Source organism: Parus major, chromosome 3 (assembly GCF_001522545.3).
Source record: "Parus major isolate Abel chromosome 3, Parus_major1.1, whole genome shotgun sequence".
Lineage (NCBI taxonomy): Eukaryota > Metazoa > Chordata > Aves > Passeriformes > Paridae > Parus > Parus major.
Window position 1 is genome coordinate 80,654,855 of NC_031770.1, and position 16,376 is coordinate 80,671,230.

The following is a 16,376-nucleotide window of genomic DNA, read 5'->3' on the forward strand; positions in this document are numbered from 1 at the left end:
GGAAACCTAATGCTCCAGAAGTAACTGATCCTGATGTACATCTCAGCCTTTCCAAGCTGTTCTGTGCATACGAGCTCGACATGTGCATGAGCATCACCACAAACATACAAGAACAACTTCTGCAGACTTTTCTAATGAGGACTCTGAACACTGTGTGCTACACTATGTTATACTGTACTGGACCTTAATGCTTTTGCTGTGATTTCAACATTCCTAGAATGCATTTTTAAGAAACTCAAGGGATAAGCATATGAGAAAAATAAAAAAGAACATTAAAACCAGACTGTACGTGAAGATTTTTCCCCTGCATCTCATAGTGCACATTCTCCCTGCTTTGCAGTGGAAGTTAAATTTCTAGCTTAGCAGACATTATGCACAGTGCCTAGTAGGTACATGATTTCTAAGCTGTTCAAATAAAGTAAGACAAGCATCCACAAAACTGCAAAAGAGAGTAATTAAAAAAATATATATAAAACCTCAACTTTTAATGTAATGGTAAGTATTTCTTCTACAGGGTAACATGTATTCATCCATGCAGAACACTTAAAAACAAATAACCTGTGTACCTGAACTGTGGAACTGATTTCAGACGCAAATCCTCCTGTCAAGGGAGCCTCATGGCTAATCAGCAGTCGCCCAGTCTTTGCCACTGACTGAAAAGGAAAAACAAACACCCAAAATGTCATCGAATTACAGCTCTTGTGATTTCTTACTTTTACTACCCGTGGAATATATGAAATATATGATTTTTTTAGCAGTGTTAGAACATAGCTACTTTTCCCCACTTGCATTTCCAGTGAACAATAAATTATCCTAAAATACTAAATTGAGTCATTAATAGCATGGTTTTATACTTACTATAAAATTATTCACATTTTCCACTCAATTTTAAGCAAGTATCAAGAATAAATTTGAACCCATTTCATATAAATTTACCCTATTAATGCAAACTGTAACATTTCTGAAATAAAATGAGGATTTTAACAAGTAACCAGTAAAAATCTGAGTCTTCAAAATACTAAAATACACGTACACAAAGAAATCCTTCACTGATATCTGTAAAAATAGAGCCTATGTAAAGTCATGAACCATTACTATTCAGAAAGTAAAAGTGCTAAATAAAAATTTTAGCAAGAAAATGTGTGGATGACTGCTGTGTATTTAAATTTTACATGGCAATTAGAAGTACCATTTTTAAATTTTAGATTTCAATGTTTGAGTAGATTTTATGCAATCTACTTCATAGCTAAATAAATGGCATAATATATACAGATGACTTAAGTATCTTTGATCAAAAAACCAAAACTGTGTTCATTGCAAAACAACAGTGAAAGCAAAATATTTTTAGTCTGATGGGAAATATAAAGCTTCACCACACACAAATATATCAATGTTTATTGCAACTATGCCAATTGCCTGACTTAAACAGTATTAGAAACCTTTAGTAAGAAATATGACAGCAAAGTCTCTGCTTCCATGATATGCATTTTAAAATTATTATAATAAAAAGGCTCATTTTTATTATAATAAAAAGGTTCATTTCATAAACTTCTACATAGGTATATCAGAAAAAAAAAATTAGATTATAGTGTAAGTTAATCTTTCAAGAACAGTTCCAGTCTGACATTTAAGATAAGTACATAGTGTACTGCTGGTCTAATATTACTCATCAAGTGGAAGAGCCCAAGACAGAGCTTGCTATCAGATCAGACTTTCTGAATACTGTGATCTTCAATTTAATGTCTACACCAGCACACTCTCCAGTCAGGCAGCTCCATGTTATCTATGTAATAGGATACATAAAAGCAATGCCCTAATTATGCAGCTTTCTTCTCATTCAAGTATTTTACTAATTCTCTTTGCTTTCCTAGCAATGGCTCAATCAGTGGCTCTAAGCAGCTCATGCACAGATTTACTGGCAACTCACAGGCTACAAACATGTTCCATATACTGTACTATGAAGTGGTTTGAAAACATTCAGAGCTAAACAAGACAGAAAAAGTAATTTCAGCAAATAATTGGAAAGTAATCCCGTTACACAGACTAATTTCCTGGGGTATTTTTCCAGCACTGGAAACTCGTATCTAAAGGAACAGAGGTATTAACTGCATTATAAATCTGCCCAGTACACCAGAACTAAAGTTCCAAGAACAAAATGTACACTCCAGTTTTAAGCTGATATGTTGATATGCTGATATGATTAAAACTGATACAATCAGTTGCTATAGTAAAACTGATACAACTAATCAATGTTAAAGTTCAGTTTGGTTGTTCCGGTTTTTTTTTTTAACTTTCTTTATTTTTAAGAAAGATTCTTTTGCATATACTTGTTCTGAGAGGTTCACATTTTGATACTTTACATGCTGTAATTTAAGCTACAGATTTCATTTCTCAGAAGATAATAGAGTATAATCAAACACTGTTAGCATATAGGAAAATCCACATGGGGTCAGACCAATAATCTATCAGTCCAGTAAATTATCTCCCCAAAGAGATAATTTAATGTTTGGGAAAAATAAGAAAAGGACCTTTAATGTGTTCCTCCACTATGTCTCAGTCTCCAATTATTTTCACATCTCCAGTTTCTTGAATCCAATATGTACTAAGTAATTAATAACTTATTTCATCTGTTCTCAAATCAAACCCATGTAAATAAAGAAAAGGGGGAGTGGGGGGAAGGGGAAAAATAATCTCTTTTTAGTAACCTGCTTCTACTGTGTAAGAAATCCTTGTTTTTATATATGATTCCCACAGGCTTCAAGGAAGTCCATGTCTGTGGTAGCTTATTAAAAGTGAACAAGCGCTGTGATCATCAAGCACTGCATACAAATACCTCAGCCCTTCTACAACACACTATATATATCACTCCTGGTACAAAATCATGCAGAGGTTTGGTGCTTTTAACACTCAACCAAGACTATGGTGAATTTTTCACACATCCAATCTTAGGTATTTCTAGTGTTTGTAAATGCATCATACCTATTGGTAAGTTGCCCAGTTCTTATCTCCCTTCCTGGTCACAATTTTGCACCTTATTTCCAAACTAATTTGGCTGACTTAACTTCAAAGCTGCTGTTTTGTGTTTTATTTCTGTTTGCTAGAAGGAGGCACTATCTATTATCACATTTCTGCTCCCAAATGAATACACTAAGACTGTGATCAAATGGTGTCTTAACCACAATTTTGCTAAATTAAGCAGGCTGAGCTCTAAATCTTTCAGCAAACAGCACATTTCCAATTCCTTCATCATTCTTACAACCCTACCCTGAATCATCTCCAGTTTTCTATGTCCTTCTTGAAGCACACCCATCTGGAACCAGCATTCCAGATTTCTTCTGGAACACCATCAAATGCAAAGATAATGCAGCTGCAGTACTGCAGCTCTTGGATGTGCGAGGCCTTTTGGCCAAAGCATAACAGAACAAGTCCAGAGTTTACTGATAACTGCAACTCCCTGCTTGTGAGAAAGGAGGTTAAAGGATAATGGCTTCCTGGTATAAAGACGAAAATATAGTGTGCCTTTCTTATTTCAAGACACAAAATTATATTTGGATATGCTGAAAAGCATGTGCCTGAGCTTAGCTGAGTTAATGAGATTATGTTCTCTTTACGAGTAACTGTCTATTTCATCTGTTTCTTAGTTCTTTTTACCAGTAACAGTTACAATGTTTACCATATATTTGATAGAAATATTAAAAAAACAGGTTCAAAATCCAACTTTGCAGGACCTTGAGACTACTATTTCCATTCACTAACACTGCCTTTCTATGCCACACAGTTATGAGTCAGCTCACTACGGTCTTACTTTTCAAACTATGATAATTTTTTTTTTGAGCAGCTATTAACTGTTCTCAAACAACACTGAACTGTTGATAATGTTTTTCTAATTATTTTTGAATAGCTGCTTCTTTCTTGATAATGTCCTCTGAACTTACAGATCATTCTCCCCAATTAATTTAGTACAGATTTTTTGTGGAAAAACTGATCCATAAAGTATCAGACTAATAAGTTCCTGGTCAAGAGATACTTTCAGTTAGGAAACATATTGCAAACATATTGCAGTCTTTGTATGTCCTCTTAATTTTAATTATGATATTGTTTTTTCTAATATTGTCATATTTCTAAATATGACAATACAGTAATAGCAACAGACAGTAACAACAGATGGGATTCAGATGTTGTATACACAATTTTTAAGTATTTGTTATCATGAAAAAAATATTTCAGTCCACATAGCTTAGAACAAAGCCTGGAAAATACATTCATAGTGTCCTAGAATAGCTAACATTTAATTTCTATATCTTCAAATGGAAATTTAACCTTATTTCCTGGAAGCAAAATAGTTATTCAGTTTCAAGGTCAAATTTCCAAACTAGCTTCCCTATGATCTACAGGGTACAGAAGACATGGTTAATGATTATCTGCAGGTATCATTGCTCTTCTCTAAAACATTAATTTCACTTTTTAAATATATGGCAAAACATTAAGGGGATCACTCAGCCTCCAGGATAACCAAAGCCCAATATTCAGACAAGCATTTAGAGTACAAATAAATGCAGCTCAGTAAAATCAGGTAATGGGGTCCTCAACCTTCATAGGAAACACCCCTGCATAAAACTGAAGAAAACAGCAGCTAAATCTGCACAGTGTAGCAAACTGGCCAGCAGAGAATCCTACCATTTTACCATCTTTTCTGAAGGTGGACAGATGGAGTGGTTTTGTTAGTCTGCATTAGGTAAAGAACTATGCATTTTCTGCCTTCACAACCAAAGACTTGTATTTCTGTAAGGGATTGATTTTCCCCCATTTCCTCAACATCCCCATTCTGTCTTCCAAAAACCATAGTCTTTACATTTTTTCTTACCTAAGTAAAAATTAGAATTTTGAAATGCATGCACATTTTGCAGCTCATGAAGAGTACTTTTGAAAATACATCTTCAAAAACTGAGGTAGGACTTAAGAGATTAGCACCGATAAAAATGTTCCTTCTTTACAACTAGAAGTTGTTGCTTGCTGATCTTTAAAGTTCACATATACTCCAGAGGGCACCAATAGATTCTGTATGTATATCATGTCCCAAATTAAATTAAAATTGATGTAATTTTTTTTTTTTGGCCATCTTTAGTAACAGATGGAAAAGGGAAGTCAGAGGCAACATCCAGGCACTTAGAGAGCCTGGCTCTCTAAGTCACTCCATGCTGTCACAGCCAAGTTCAGATGTTACAACCCTGGGCTTCTAAAAGGGAGAGGGCCTACCCTGCCCAGAACCTCTTTTTCCCAGCCCATCCCTGACATCTCAACACCAAGAGGGCTACTGGAAAAGGCAGTTGAAAGGGATAATCAGATTTATCCTGTACTGTTAGCACAGAGCAGCAAACACCACTTCAGAGACAGATTTAGAGATGGAAGGCACATCAAGATTCGCACAAGAAAAGCTTCAGCAGTGCTCTCTTCTTCTGGAAGGCAGCAGAGACCCAGGCTATAGCACACTGATGTCACCTTGGCTACACCCAGTCATTAGAGAAGAGACCCTAGAGCTTTAAACTATTAAATTAGCCCCAAAACAAAGCCAGAAACCAGTACTGACTATAGTTTTCCACCTCAATTTCACTGTCATGACTATTTTACATTGGTGTCATTCACAAGAATGACAACTGACAGTGCATCAGAGCAAAAGACTAACAGCATGATCACTCTGATACAGAAATGTCAAAAAACACTAATGCCTTTGCAAAACAGATGCTTTCAGGGTGCACTCTGAAGGTTTTCTGAGATGCAGCCCAGTGTTTTTACAGTGAACCAGTTGAGCAAATTGTTTTCAACCTCCCCAACCACACTCTCTATCCAAAAGTTTCTATAATCACTTTTCTGTTCAAATCTCATTTCATTGTGTTGGATGTTCTCTCCTACAGGCACCGATGACAGAAGAAAACAACACAAGCCTGGCACTTCCGAGCACTTTGAAATCCAAGTGCTGACACTACCAGTAACATATTCTGCCCTTACTCAGGAGAAAGCAGCCAACCAAAATGAGTTTGATGCTAAACCACATTTAACAGTACTGCTCCCCACATATAGCAGCACCACAACTCCCAGTGTAACCAGCTGCTCCACTAACACAGACACTGCCTTTGGAGAAATATCAAACTTTTCTTATAAATGACTATTATTCTGTCACAATGGCAAGTTGGCTATTTTCTTTAAGAAGAAAGTTCTCTTCTCAGAAAAAAACAAAACTTCTATCTCATACACAAAAGCAATTTTTTTATATGTTCACTTTTCCCTTTAAATTTTTGCATAATTTGATTGTGCTCTTTAGAAACTACAAAAGCTTCCTGCATAATCAAAAAACTAGCTTTCCACAGTAATTTTTTAAAAGCTGGCAAAAGTTCTGAAATTATATTTTTATTGTATCCCATTTTGTACTGAGCATGCATGAACCAATTATAAAACTGTATGAAAATGAACATTAATTGATATGTGCTTTTACTGAAAACAAATCAGAATTTGGAAGCTTTAAAAAAAATTACTTGGTAAAGTTTCAATCAATGTCTTGAAAAACATTTTCCTTTTTCATTTTCAGACCAGCTTTAATGAATTTATGCTTGGAAAACTCAAAACCTCAGGGAGGCTACTTTCCCCAACCCATTAGTTCTGCCTTCCCTTTAATGTTTCAATAACAAATTGCATAGCAGCATTCTTGGTACTGAACACCACAAGCATAGGGATAGAAATAAGATCCCAGATTTCTATTCAGCACTTCCCACATAGAAATATGTAGCATATTCTGCCAGCTAAATCACCAAGGATTACATTCACTTAGCAAATACAGATTCACAGGATGACACATCCCAACTACAATGAATTGTTTGTGCATGTGATACACTAACAGTCTTGGCAAATGCAGTTATTCCACCCCCAATTTCCAGACATCCCAGAGGACAAATCCCACTGGATTTTGGAGATCTCTGGAAAACCAAACAGACCCTCATGCACCATGGGTTTTTTCCCTAGAGTCCTAAGAGAAGGAATAGAAGGGAAGGGGAATAGTTTGTGTCCTAAGACACAGCCGGGACACAAGAAAACCCTGTTGCTTCCTATCATGTTCTGGTTTGCAAATTATAGCCATCAGTTGCTCAAGAGTGCCTTCTCCTAAAAGCAGGAAAAACTAGGAGAAGTATGCCCTCTTTAAAGCTCCAACCAAAAAAATAATTCTTAACATTGAAGAAAAAATGAAACAAGAAAACAAAATAACATCATTTGCTGTGAGTTTCAACAGAACTAGATTTCCAGAAAAGGAAAATGAGAGATGTACTCTATCATAGTGTCTACACTACACTTCCAAAAGTTGACTGAAACTCATTGAGTCATTTTTCAATAAAACAAGACAATTCCAAGATAAACAAATGACATGAAAAACCGTTTTTTCATTATCTCAATAGCCCAAAGCATGATCGAGACTTTTCAGCTACTGGTAACAAGGAGCTTTATCCTCCTTCTGTTAAGATTCTGTTAAATATACCAAACATTAAATATACCAAACACAGTATTGCAATTGTATAGCAGAGAATCCTAGCCTAACACTAACAACAATCTATGAAGGTCAAAGACAAATCTACTAAGAAAAAAAAAAATAAGTCAATTTTATCACATCACTTAGGAAGGCCATTGGACAAAAATCTTTAACCAAAACTTCTCAAACAATAAAATGAAAAAACACAGGCAATTCTGTAATAGACGAGTATGCTGATTAACAGCAGGGAATGCAAAACAAGTCCATCACCTTCTTAGCCTGAGAAAAACAGCTAAACAGTTGCCAATTTGAACTGACCCGCATTAGTACAGCACAGTCTTCCTGTTACTACTTAACCAAAACTGAGGTTTCTAATCCACTCCTGTCTGCTTTTTCAGCTGATGCAACCAAGGTCTGTGCTTTCTGACCTACAAGTCTGGAATTCATTGACTGCAGATGGCACAGCCAAAGCTGCTGGGACAGGCCCAGACCTACTGCCAGCTCAGGAAGCGCAGAATGAGTTTCCCCAAAACTAATAGTTAGTTAGTGATAACTAATTAACATGTCAAGAATGATGACGAGCAGATCCTTTAAGGTTCCCAGACTGCAAAGAGGACAAAGATGAAGACGCTTTGACTCTGGTTTCTATCAAGGAGAAGCAAAACACAAAAGACAACACTAATAGGAAACTGTGACAAAGGAAAGAACAGAGAACAATGGTCCACTAATATTGAACACAGTGTGTGACTTTCACAAATCAAGAGTGGTAAGAGAGGCTGTCCTGCTACACAACCCTCCTCTGACACTGTCCCTATACCTTTACCTGCTTCCTCTGGAGTAAAAGAAGAAACCAAACAAAACCCAAACACCCTATCCAAAAAAAAAAAAAAGCCAAACAAAAAAACCACCACACAATATCCCAGAAATTTTTAGTCTAACCTCCTTTCCGACTGATTTCAAATCACAGTAAAAGACCAGATATTAGAGAAAATAAACACATCTAAAAGTATGATGCATAACTCTAAGTATCATTGCAATGGACAAAAATGTAGGAAAATTAAGGGAAGTATTAGAAATGTATTTGCTGCCCAATAAGATATTTACCTGAAACCAAATGATTAATGCTTTAGGAAATAAATTATCAAACCATGTGCCAAATGCAGCATGTTGCAGACTGCTGCCATACTGTCCACTCAATTCTTTGCAAATTAATACTATGCATTTGAATATTGACTTCTAATAAGGAGCAAAGCTCAAAACAAGAAACTTAAGTTCATTTTACATGAACAAATCCCCTTTAGGTCTGTTCTCTCCTAAACAATTAGTCCAACTGCGCTTCTGCCTGGCTTCTTCTTTTACCAACTCCTTAGTATTAGCAATATATAGCTGGAAGAAAGTCCTAATGAGAGTTCAAAGGAAGGGGAAGCAACAAGCAAACAAGTTGGAGCAGAGAGAAGCTGGGCTATATTTTTGACAGTGCAAAAGCAGAAGCAGGAGACAATGCTACCAGTAGCATTAATGAAGGAAGGGAGGGAGGACAGGCCCTAGTACAGATCCCTGTAGCCCTTGCTTGCCACTGGCTTCCAGGTAGAATACTGTTCTCTACCTACTAACCATGACTATGCCAAACACACAAACAGTATCTTACCTATCCAGATACCCACTGGACCAGAGCTGCTCGTTGGATACAGGAGTATTCTGAGACTATTAAAAGCTTTCTTGCAGTCAAGGTGTCACTCCTTGCTCATCCCTTGTCCACAGATCAATAGCCATCACAGATTTAGCCTTAGCAAGGCCATGCTCACTTTTCCTCATCTCATTAATACATTCAGAAATCATGCAAAACTTTCAGTCTGGGTGAAGAGCACTGGTTTTACCAAAAACAGCTTAAAAGCATTTACTGATAACTCTTTCATGAAATACATAACATTTTCTTAAATTTGATCACAAAAAGACAACCAAGTGCTCACTGAAGCAGAAGACATGTACCTGTCAGCAGTCTGGGTGCTGTCAATAAGTTGACCCACAGCTGGGAGCACTCCAGCAATCTCTCAATACACATTTTCAGATCTATATTCTACATCATTATTTAGAAAATGTTAGTAACTGTTTTCTTCTTGGACAAATGTGCAGTTGCATCTGAATAATGGGGTAGACTGTATGCCCTTAGTAGAGTTGCAGGTGACACCAAACTGGGAGGAGCAGCTGATGGGCCAAAGGAGCTGTGCTGCGGTCTGGAGAGACCTGGACAGGCTGACAGGAACCTCATGTAGTTGAATAAAGGGAATCACCACATCCTGCCCTTGGGCAAGAACAACTCCAGGCACCTGTGCACACTGAGGGCTGCACAGCTGGAATGCAGTCTAGTAGGAAAGTGAGATAGATATCCTGATGGACACCACTCTGACCATGAGCCAGACACATGCCCTTGCAGCAAAAAAGGCAAATGGTATCCTGGGCTGCATTTGGAGGAGTGCTGGCAGCCAGACAAGGGAGGTGATGCTGCCCCTCTGCTCAGCATTGGTGAGGAACACTGCACCCGGTTCTGTGCTCCTCAGAAAGAGAGACATGGACACACTGGAGAGTCCAACGAGGGCCACAAAGATAATTAAGGGACTGGATGAGGGGACCTCATCCATGTATCTACATACCCAAAAGGAGGGTGCAAACAGGACTGAGCCAGGCTCTTTTCAGTGGTGCACAGAGGCAGAATTTCTGTTGTTATGCTGATATTCTATACTGAAATCCAGATCAGGACAGCTTGTTCCCCCAGTTTTATGTATGGCAAAAATAGTTCATAAAGAACTAATGTGACCACAGCAGGGATACACATATGAAACATCTTGCAGAGAAATGTTAACACAACTATAAAATTTACTGACTCAACATACTAAGATTTTAATATTCCAGTATGTATCATTTTACACTATAAATGCCAAAAATAATTCTGAAATACTAATGTGGATTCCTCCTGCATAGCACCAAGAACAATGCTGTAGCATAAAGATGGTGGAGCAGAGATAAAGAAAAATGAAAACAAGCACAGGAGTAATGCAAAGTAACACGGAAAATTTTAAAAATTGCAGTTAAAACCAAATGGGGTTGCTACAGGGTTAGGTAGAACATCCTAAGAAGCAATGAAGAGATGATAATAAAGCAATTTTAGCTTTTATATCCTACACAACATTGTCAGTACATGACTGAGATGATCAACACAGAAATTTATAAGCTTGCTGCAAAGCCAAGAACCAAAGACAGATCCCCAATGTGTAGAGTAGCATATAAAGACTAGCAGAGAATTCCTCTCCAAAGAACTTGCAATTTAAATAGCTGAGACAGGGAAAAGAGAAATGAGGTATGACACACAGCAGGGTGCATCTCAATACAGTTTGGGCTGCTTGATATAATTTTTAATACAGGAGGGTTAAATAAGACTAAAAGGACTAATATTCTATCAAGTAGTGACTACTTCTCCAATGCCTTTCAGTAAACTTACTCTTGTAATACAGCACTGCTACAAACCCCCTTGTAATACTTTCTTAACATCATTCTAAGTACCCTAAAAGATATAATTGCTGAGAAAACAACAGCTGATAATAATGGTCATAGATTGTGGGGACAGTGGAGAAAATTTATGTTTTGTGCAGGTAGATATTCCTGCTTAACTTAAAAGTATTTAAGAACACATTAATCAACTTCATTAAGAGATGGGCAAAGAAAAAGTACTTCTGGAATTCCATAGCGTGGCTTTTTGATATCCTTAAGGCAAATTACTACATACACACTAGACTGAATTGGTTAGAGAAGAAAACTGATTCAGAATTCAAAAGTAAATTTAAAAATAAAAATAAAACCCATCTGGCTCATTCTTATAACTTCAGATACACTACACTGATTTTATTGCATTCTTTTCCTCCACCACATCTCATTTACTTTCTGGCACTGGAAGCTCTCCTTAATAGTGACAATTAATAATTTTAATATACACTTGGTGCAAGAGTATATTTACTTCTGATGACTTCATACGCAATCTGCTAACACTACTGAAATATGTAGCATGAATATTAAAAAAACTTCTTTTAACCAAATGCCTCTAGATCTCCCAGTCATTGTGTTCTAGCAATAACAATGAGCAGATTCCTTAAATAGACATGTAAAGCATAATGGCAACTAAACTTAAGGAAAATATTCATGCATCTACAGGACTGGTAACTCATGACTCCTCAATACTTTGAACTATATTTGCCTACTTGACCACAATTAAATATATCTATTCAAATAATCCTTCTTTGTGTATAGCCTAAAACTTAAAATTTAACAGCAAAGGTTTCATAAAATGGGAACTTTTGCAGCAGCTTCCAACCTTCACCAATGTGAATAAAACACCATGGATAGACCTATCCTTCCTTTACCCTCTATACCTTTTAATTCCCTTTTTATGGGAGCAAAATCAGGAAGTCTCAGGAAATACAGATGAACAATACTGCACCAAAGAGAACCTTTTCATCCCAAAAATCTTCATGGACACATTATAAGATGCTCTTCAAGTCTGTGTGGCATCACCACATTCAGCTGGCATTCCTTGGAGAAAGTCCTTTTCTGAGTTTTCATTGTTAAACATACAAGTTAGTGTCTTTATAAATTAACTTGCTTCTTCAGTTTTTCTATATTCATGTTCAAATCCAGCACTTATTTTAGGCCTTCAATGTTGTAAGTCTATTAATAAATTAAAATTTAAGATTAGCTAGCCCTTCTCCTGCCTTTCAGAAATTATGCGCATATTGTTTATTAATATTCTCAGGTTTTGAAAATTTCATCTGTCTCTCAAATTCCTGGAATAATCAGGCTGTAACAGTACATATTCTTTTCACTGTAATACATTTCTTCAGAAAATAAAATCCAAGCTTTTAAGTCTGAGTGTTTCTGAGGTTCCTCCAAGATAACCTTTAAGGAAAGACTGCAGTCTTCTACAGCCAAAAAGTCAGGGAAAACACACACAATTCCATATGATTAAAGTCCCAAAATCTTAGAGGGATCTACCCCAGGACTATGAAGGTACCTAAACCCCTGAAATACCAAGAGCACCTAGCTAGCTTTATTTATCTTCCTTCCTCACAACCACCATATTCTCCCTGCTCAGTACCCTTGCTCTTCCAGGTGCTCTGATTCTCAAATAGAGTCACATAAAAAGTCAGACAGTGAAGCCAAGTAATAAAACAAGAGGATTAACAGTGCCTCAGCTATTCATTTATTCTTGAAAAACAGATGCAATCCTGGGAAATTCTTAAAGGCCTCCCATGGACAATCCAGTGATTTGTAAGATCCATATCAATTTCATCTATTAATCCAAATATTGTACAATACTTTCTGTGAAGAACACCAGATAGAGAACTTCCCCAGCTGTTCTGAAGGATCTAAGAACGGGTCAGCTAACTCACTGCCATACTCACACCCCAATACACACACAAAAACACCATCTGGAACAAATCTTGGAGTATTCTTCCAGAAGCAAAACACTATCCTGCCAGATTTGACCCACATAACAGGCCTCCTCAGAATCATTTTACTGAAGCTAACTATAGGTTTGGAGAACTTGAAAAAAGCCAGAAGAAACTCTGCTCTTAAAAGGAAAAAATAAAAATAGTACAGGTCACCAATAAAACAAGTAAAACAGACTGAAATTTTATAGGTGAAGACAACAATACTTTCATTTCCCCCCACTGAATTGGTCAGTAGCTTCTAACACAATTCAAATAACCACGTAGGACAAACAATAGTTAGAGTGTCACACAGCAAAATACCTGCTTTGATCCAAAGAGAAAGATTGAAATAAAAGTGATGTCTCTTAAATTTGTAGGTAAAGAAGAAGACTGTAAGAATATAAGAACTTGAAGGCAGAACAGACAGAATTAAAACATGAATTCTGGAAAATGAAAAGTATGGATTTGTTGATGAAGAGCAGCAAGAAAAAAGAAAAGGCCAAGGCAAGAGAGGTGCCAAGTTCTGTAAAGAAAATATCTGGATTTGGGAAGGTATGGAGAAAGGAACTGAGAGAAGTGCTGGCAATACCACTTGTGGCATACCCCTCATTTGTTTTCCAATTTGGTTCATACTGACAATTGTAGCATGACCACAACAGCAGTGAGACTTTGTTTCACCAAACCTCCCAAAGAAGCAGGAGCTGCAGCATCTATGCATCCAACATCTGCTTCCTCCTTATTTCTTAAATTACTTTAAATTCTGGTAGCATCATAAAGTTCACCACAGACAGCTGAATTAATTTCACTGCAGATGCTGAACCCACAGGCTTTACTGGACTTAGTAGTATTAGTATCTGAATAACTACTATGGACTAAAGGGGAAAGCACAAGGCCATAAAAGGGAAAGACCTGAGAAAATAATCACTAAATAATTAACTAAAAATATGAAATAGACTAGTATGATCAAGCAGATGTCTGAAAATGAGAGCAGAGCCATCTCTGCCCCCCTCAAAAACAAGCATTAGCAGGTGAAGTGATAGATATGTGTTCTAGTTTAGGGCAAATTTGGGAGGAAAACACCCCAGGACAATGTGATAACAGAACAGAACTTTGTTGTAACAGAATTTTGTGCAAAGTATCTTGCAAACCTATGCTTTAAAATTACTTCCCTTGTTTATGCTCTTCTTAATATATTTTTTTCTGTATTACTTCCCATTTATTTTTCTAAAGCAACCAATTCACCTACTCCTTTCATTCTTTCAGCATCATTTTTTGTCCTATTCTCTCATCTTTTGCATATCTCTTCATTCAAACCATCTCAGCAATTCTCATGGCAGTTCTTCTACAACCTCCATTTTTTTTCTATCAGTTACACTCTCTCCCTATCTGACCTACTTCAACTTACAGAAGAAGGAATAGTAATTTTCAAGATATTAATTTTCAGCCAAGAAAATGAGGGCCCCGCAGCCTGATCTCATTTTTCTGTCCATTTGTCAGTGTTCTGATAGACATTTTGCAGCCAAATGCAAGTCTTAAAAATATTAAGTTTCTGAAAGCTTGGTAAGAATCAGCCTCTATGAGGGAGATTAGTACTCCTGCTAACTTCCTGTAACCTCATGAAAGACAAGCTTAACTTAACACTGTCTCCCCCACACCTCTTCCAGCAGCAGCCAGTAAGCACCAGTAAATTGTACCTGCTGCTTTCTTTCTAGCCTAATAACTCTGTTGCTTTTTAACAATTAATTTGATCTTTTTGGTGTTTGTCACTCAAGCCAGTAATTTAGATATGCCTTCTTTTTCCCCAGAAGAGGGACTACAGATGCAATGCTGGGGATAAAGTAAAACATTACCTCTCAATATCAACTGAGTAAGATCACATGATGACTCAAGCCTATATAAATTTGCGGGTTTTTATCATTCCTGTTTTCTGGACCAATTGTGTGTAACAAAGATGTGACATATCATATAAACAAAGATCAATATTCAGAAATCTTTCCTTTAAGAGATAGACTTGAATTTTAGAAACTATGATTCTATTTTCTGGCAAATCCCACTATTATAATCATCTAGCATGTTCCATATGTCTTCCATATCCAAGCTAAAACTTATAAAAAGATTAGATTACACTAAAATAAGAACTTCTTCCAATGCTCAAAAACATTACTAAGGTGAATCATATGCCATTTACTGCTACTTGTACTCTACCAAAGTCATTCTCCAATTATTAATTTCCATAAAGTTTAATGGTCTTTTGGCTACTGAGAGCAACAGTAAATCAATGACATTTGATGGGTTAGCACAGGACAATGAAGCATTGGCATACATAGAAATTGTCAGAAAATATATTCATTTGCCACTGATCTCAATGGAAGTCTCTTCAGTGACAAACACCAAATCAAGCCTCACATTTGAGACAGATATTTCTAGATACACAATAGAGCTTCATTTAATCACTACATGGAACTTTTTAACAAGTTAGCCCAAGAATCACTAATTATAGTAATTTTAAAATGTACACAAAAGAAATTCTATCTATAGACCAAGAAATAAGTTTTATTTTTAAACAGACTCTCCAAGTGAGTTTCCTGAAAAAAACTGTGAAAGTAATCTGGAAAAAACAGGCTGATATCAATTATTTTCATTAATCACTGATTACCACAGCGTTGCAATGAGTCAGCTGCATGAGAAAATTATCAGCAATAAGAGTTTGCAAATATTCCTTATCTATTTGGTATATTCTCCTCAAAGAATTAACTATTTGACTTCTTCTGTTCAACGTGATACAGAGGCATTTGCATTTTTCACTTAGATCAGCAGCTTAAAAGACATTGAACCATTTACATGCTTATCAACTAAAAGACAGGAATCATCTTTGTACATGACAGAATAAATAATCAAAGCCTGTAATTCATTCACTGCAGACTTCTGAATATAGCTGAAAAATAGTCTTTGTTCCCTCCTATCTGCTTATTTTGTACTCTTTGCATATCTGAGGCAGTCTTTCCTTTGAACAGTTTGAAATGTCTTAAACTATGTATCACATGAATACTTTTCTGCCAAATCACTAAAGAAGTTTATATGTTTGATGGCAGATGTGATACAAACAGAAAAACCATGAAATTGCTATAAGAACCGTAAAAGGCACAAACAAGACCTTCCCGTCTTGAAGCTTTAATTTCCAAATGCAACACTATTGACTAACATCATTCCCACTCTGGAATTAATGCTGCATCACTGTAATCACTGAAATGCCTGGAGAGATCTCCTCATTTACATCCTCTACATATGCAGGGAACAGAGAGAGGAGGCATTAAATACAGATCCAAGAAATACCAAGGAGCTTGGTATCTCAGAGCATGACAATGAAAGAAGTATAACCAAGC

The 16,376-nt window shown here is 36.5% G+C and overlaps 1 protein-coding gene across 1 annotated transcript in view; it reads right to left on the reverse strand.

Annotated features, from left to right (window-relative positions):
• The window catches only part of BCKDHB (branched chain keto acid dehydrogenase E1 subunit beta), a 108,657-nt gene that overhangs the window by 45,537 nt on the left and 46,744 nt on the right, over window positions 1–16,376 (reverse strand). Inside the window, exon 9 of the mRNA XM_015622778.3 lies at window positions 567–653. Coding sequence (XP_015478264.1) covers window positions 567–653 — 87 coding nt within the window. The remainder of the gene's footprint in view (window positions 1–566; window positions 654–16,376) is intronic.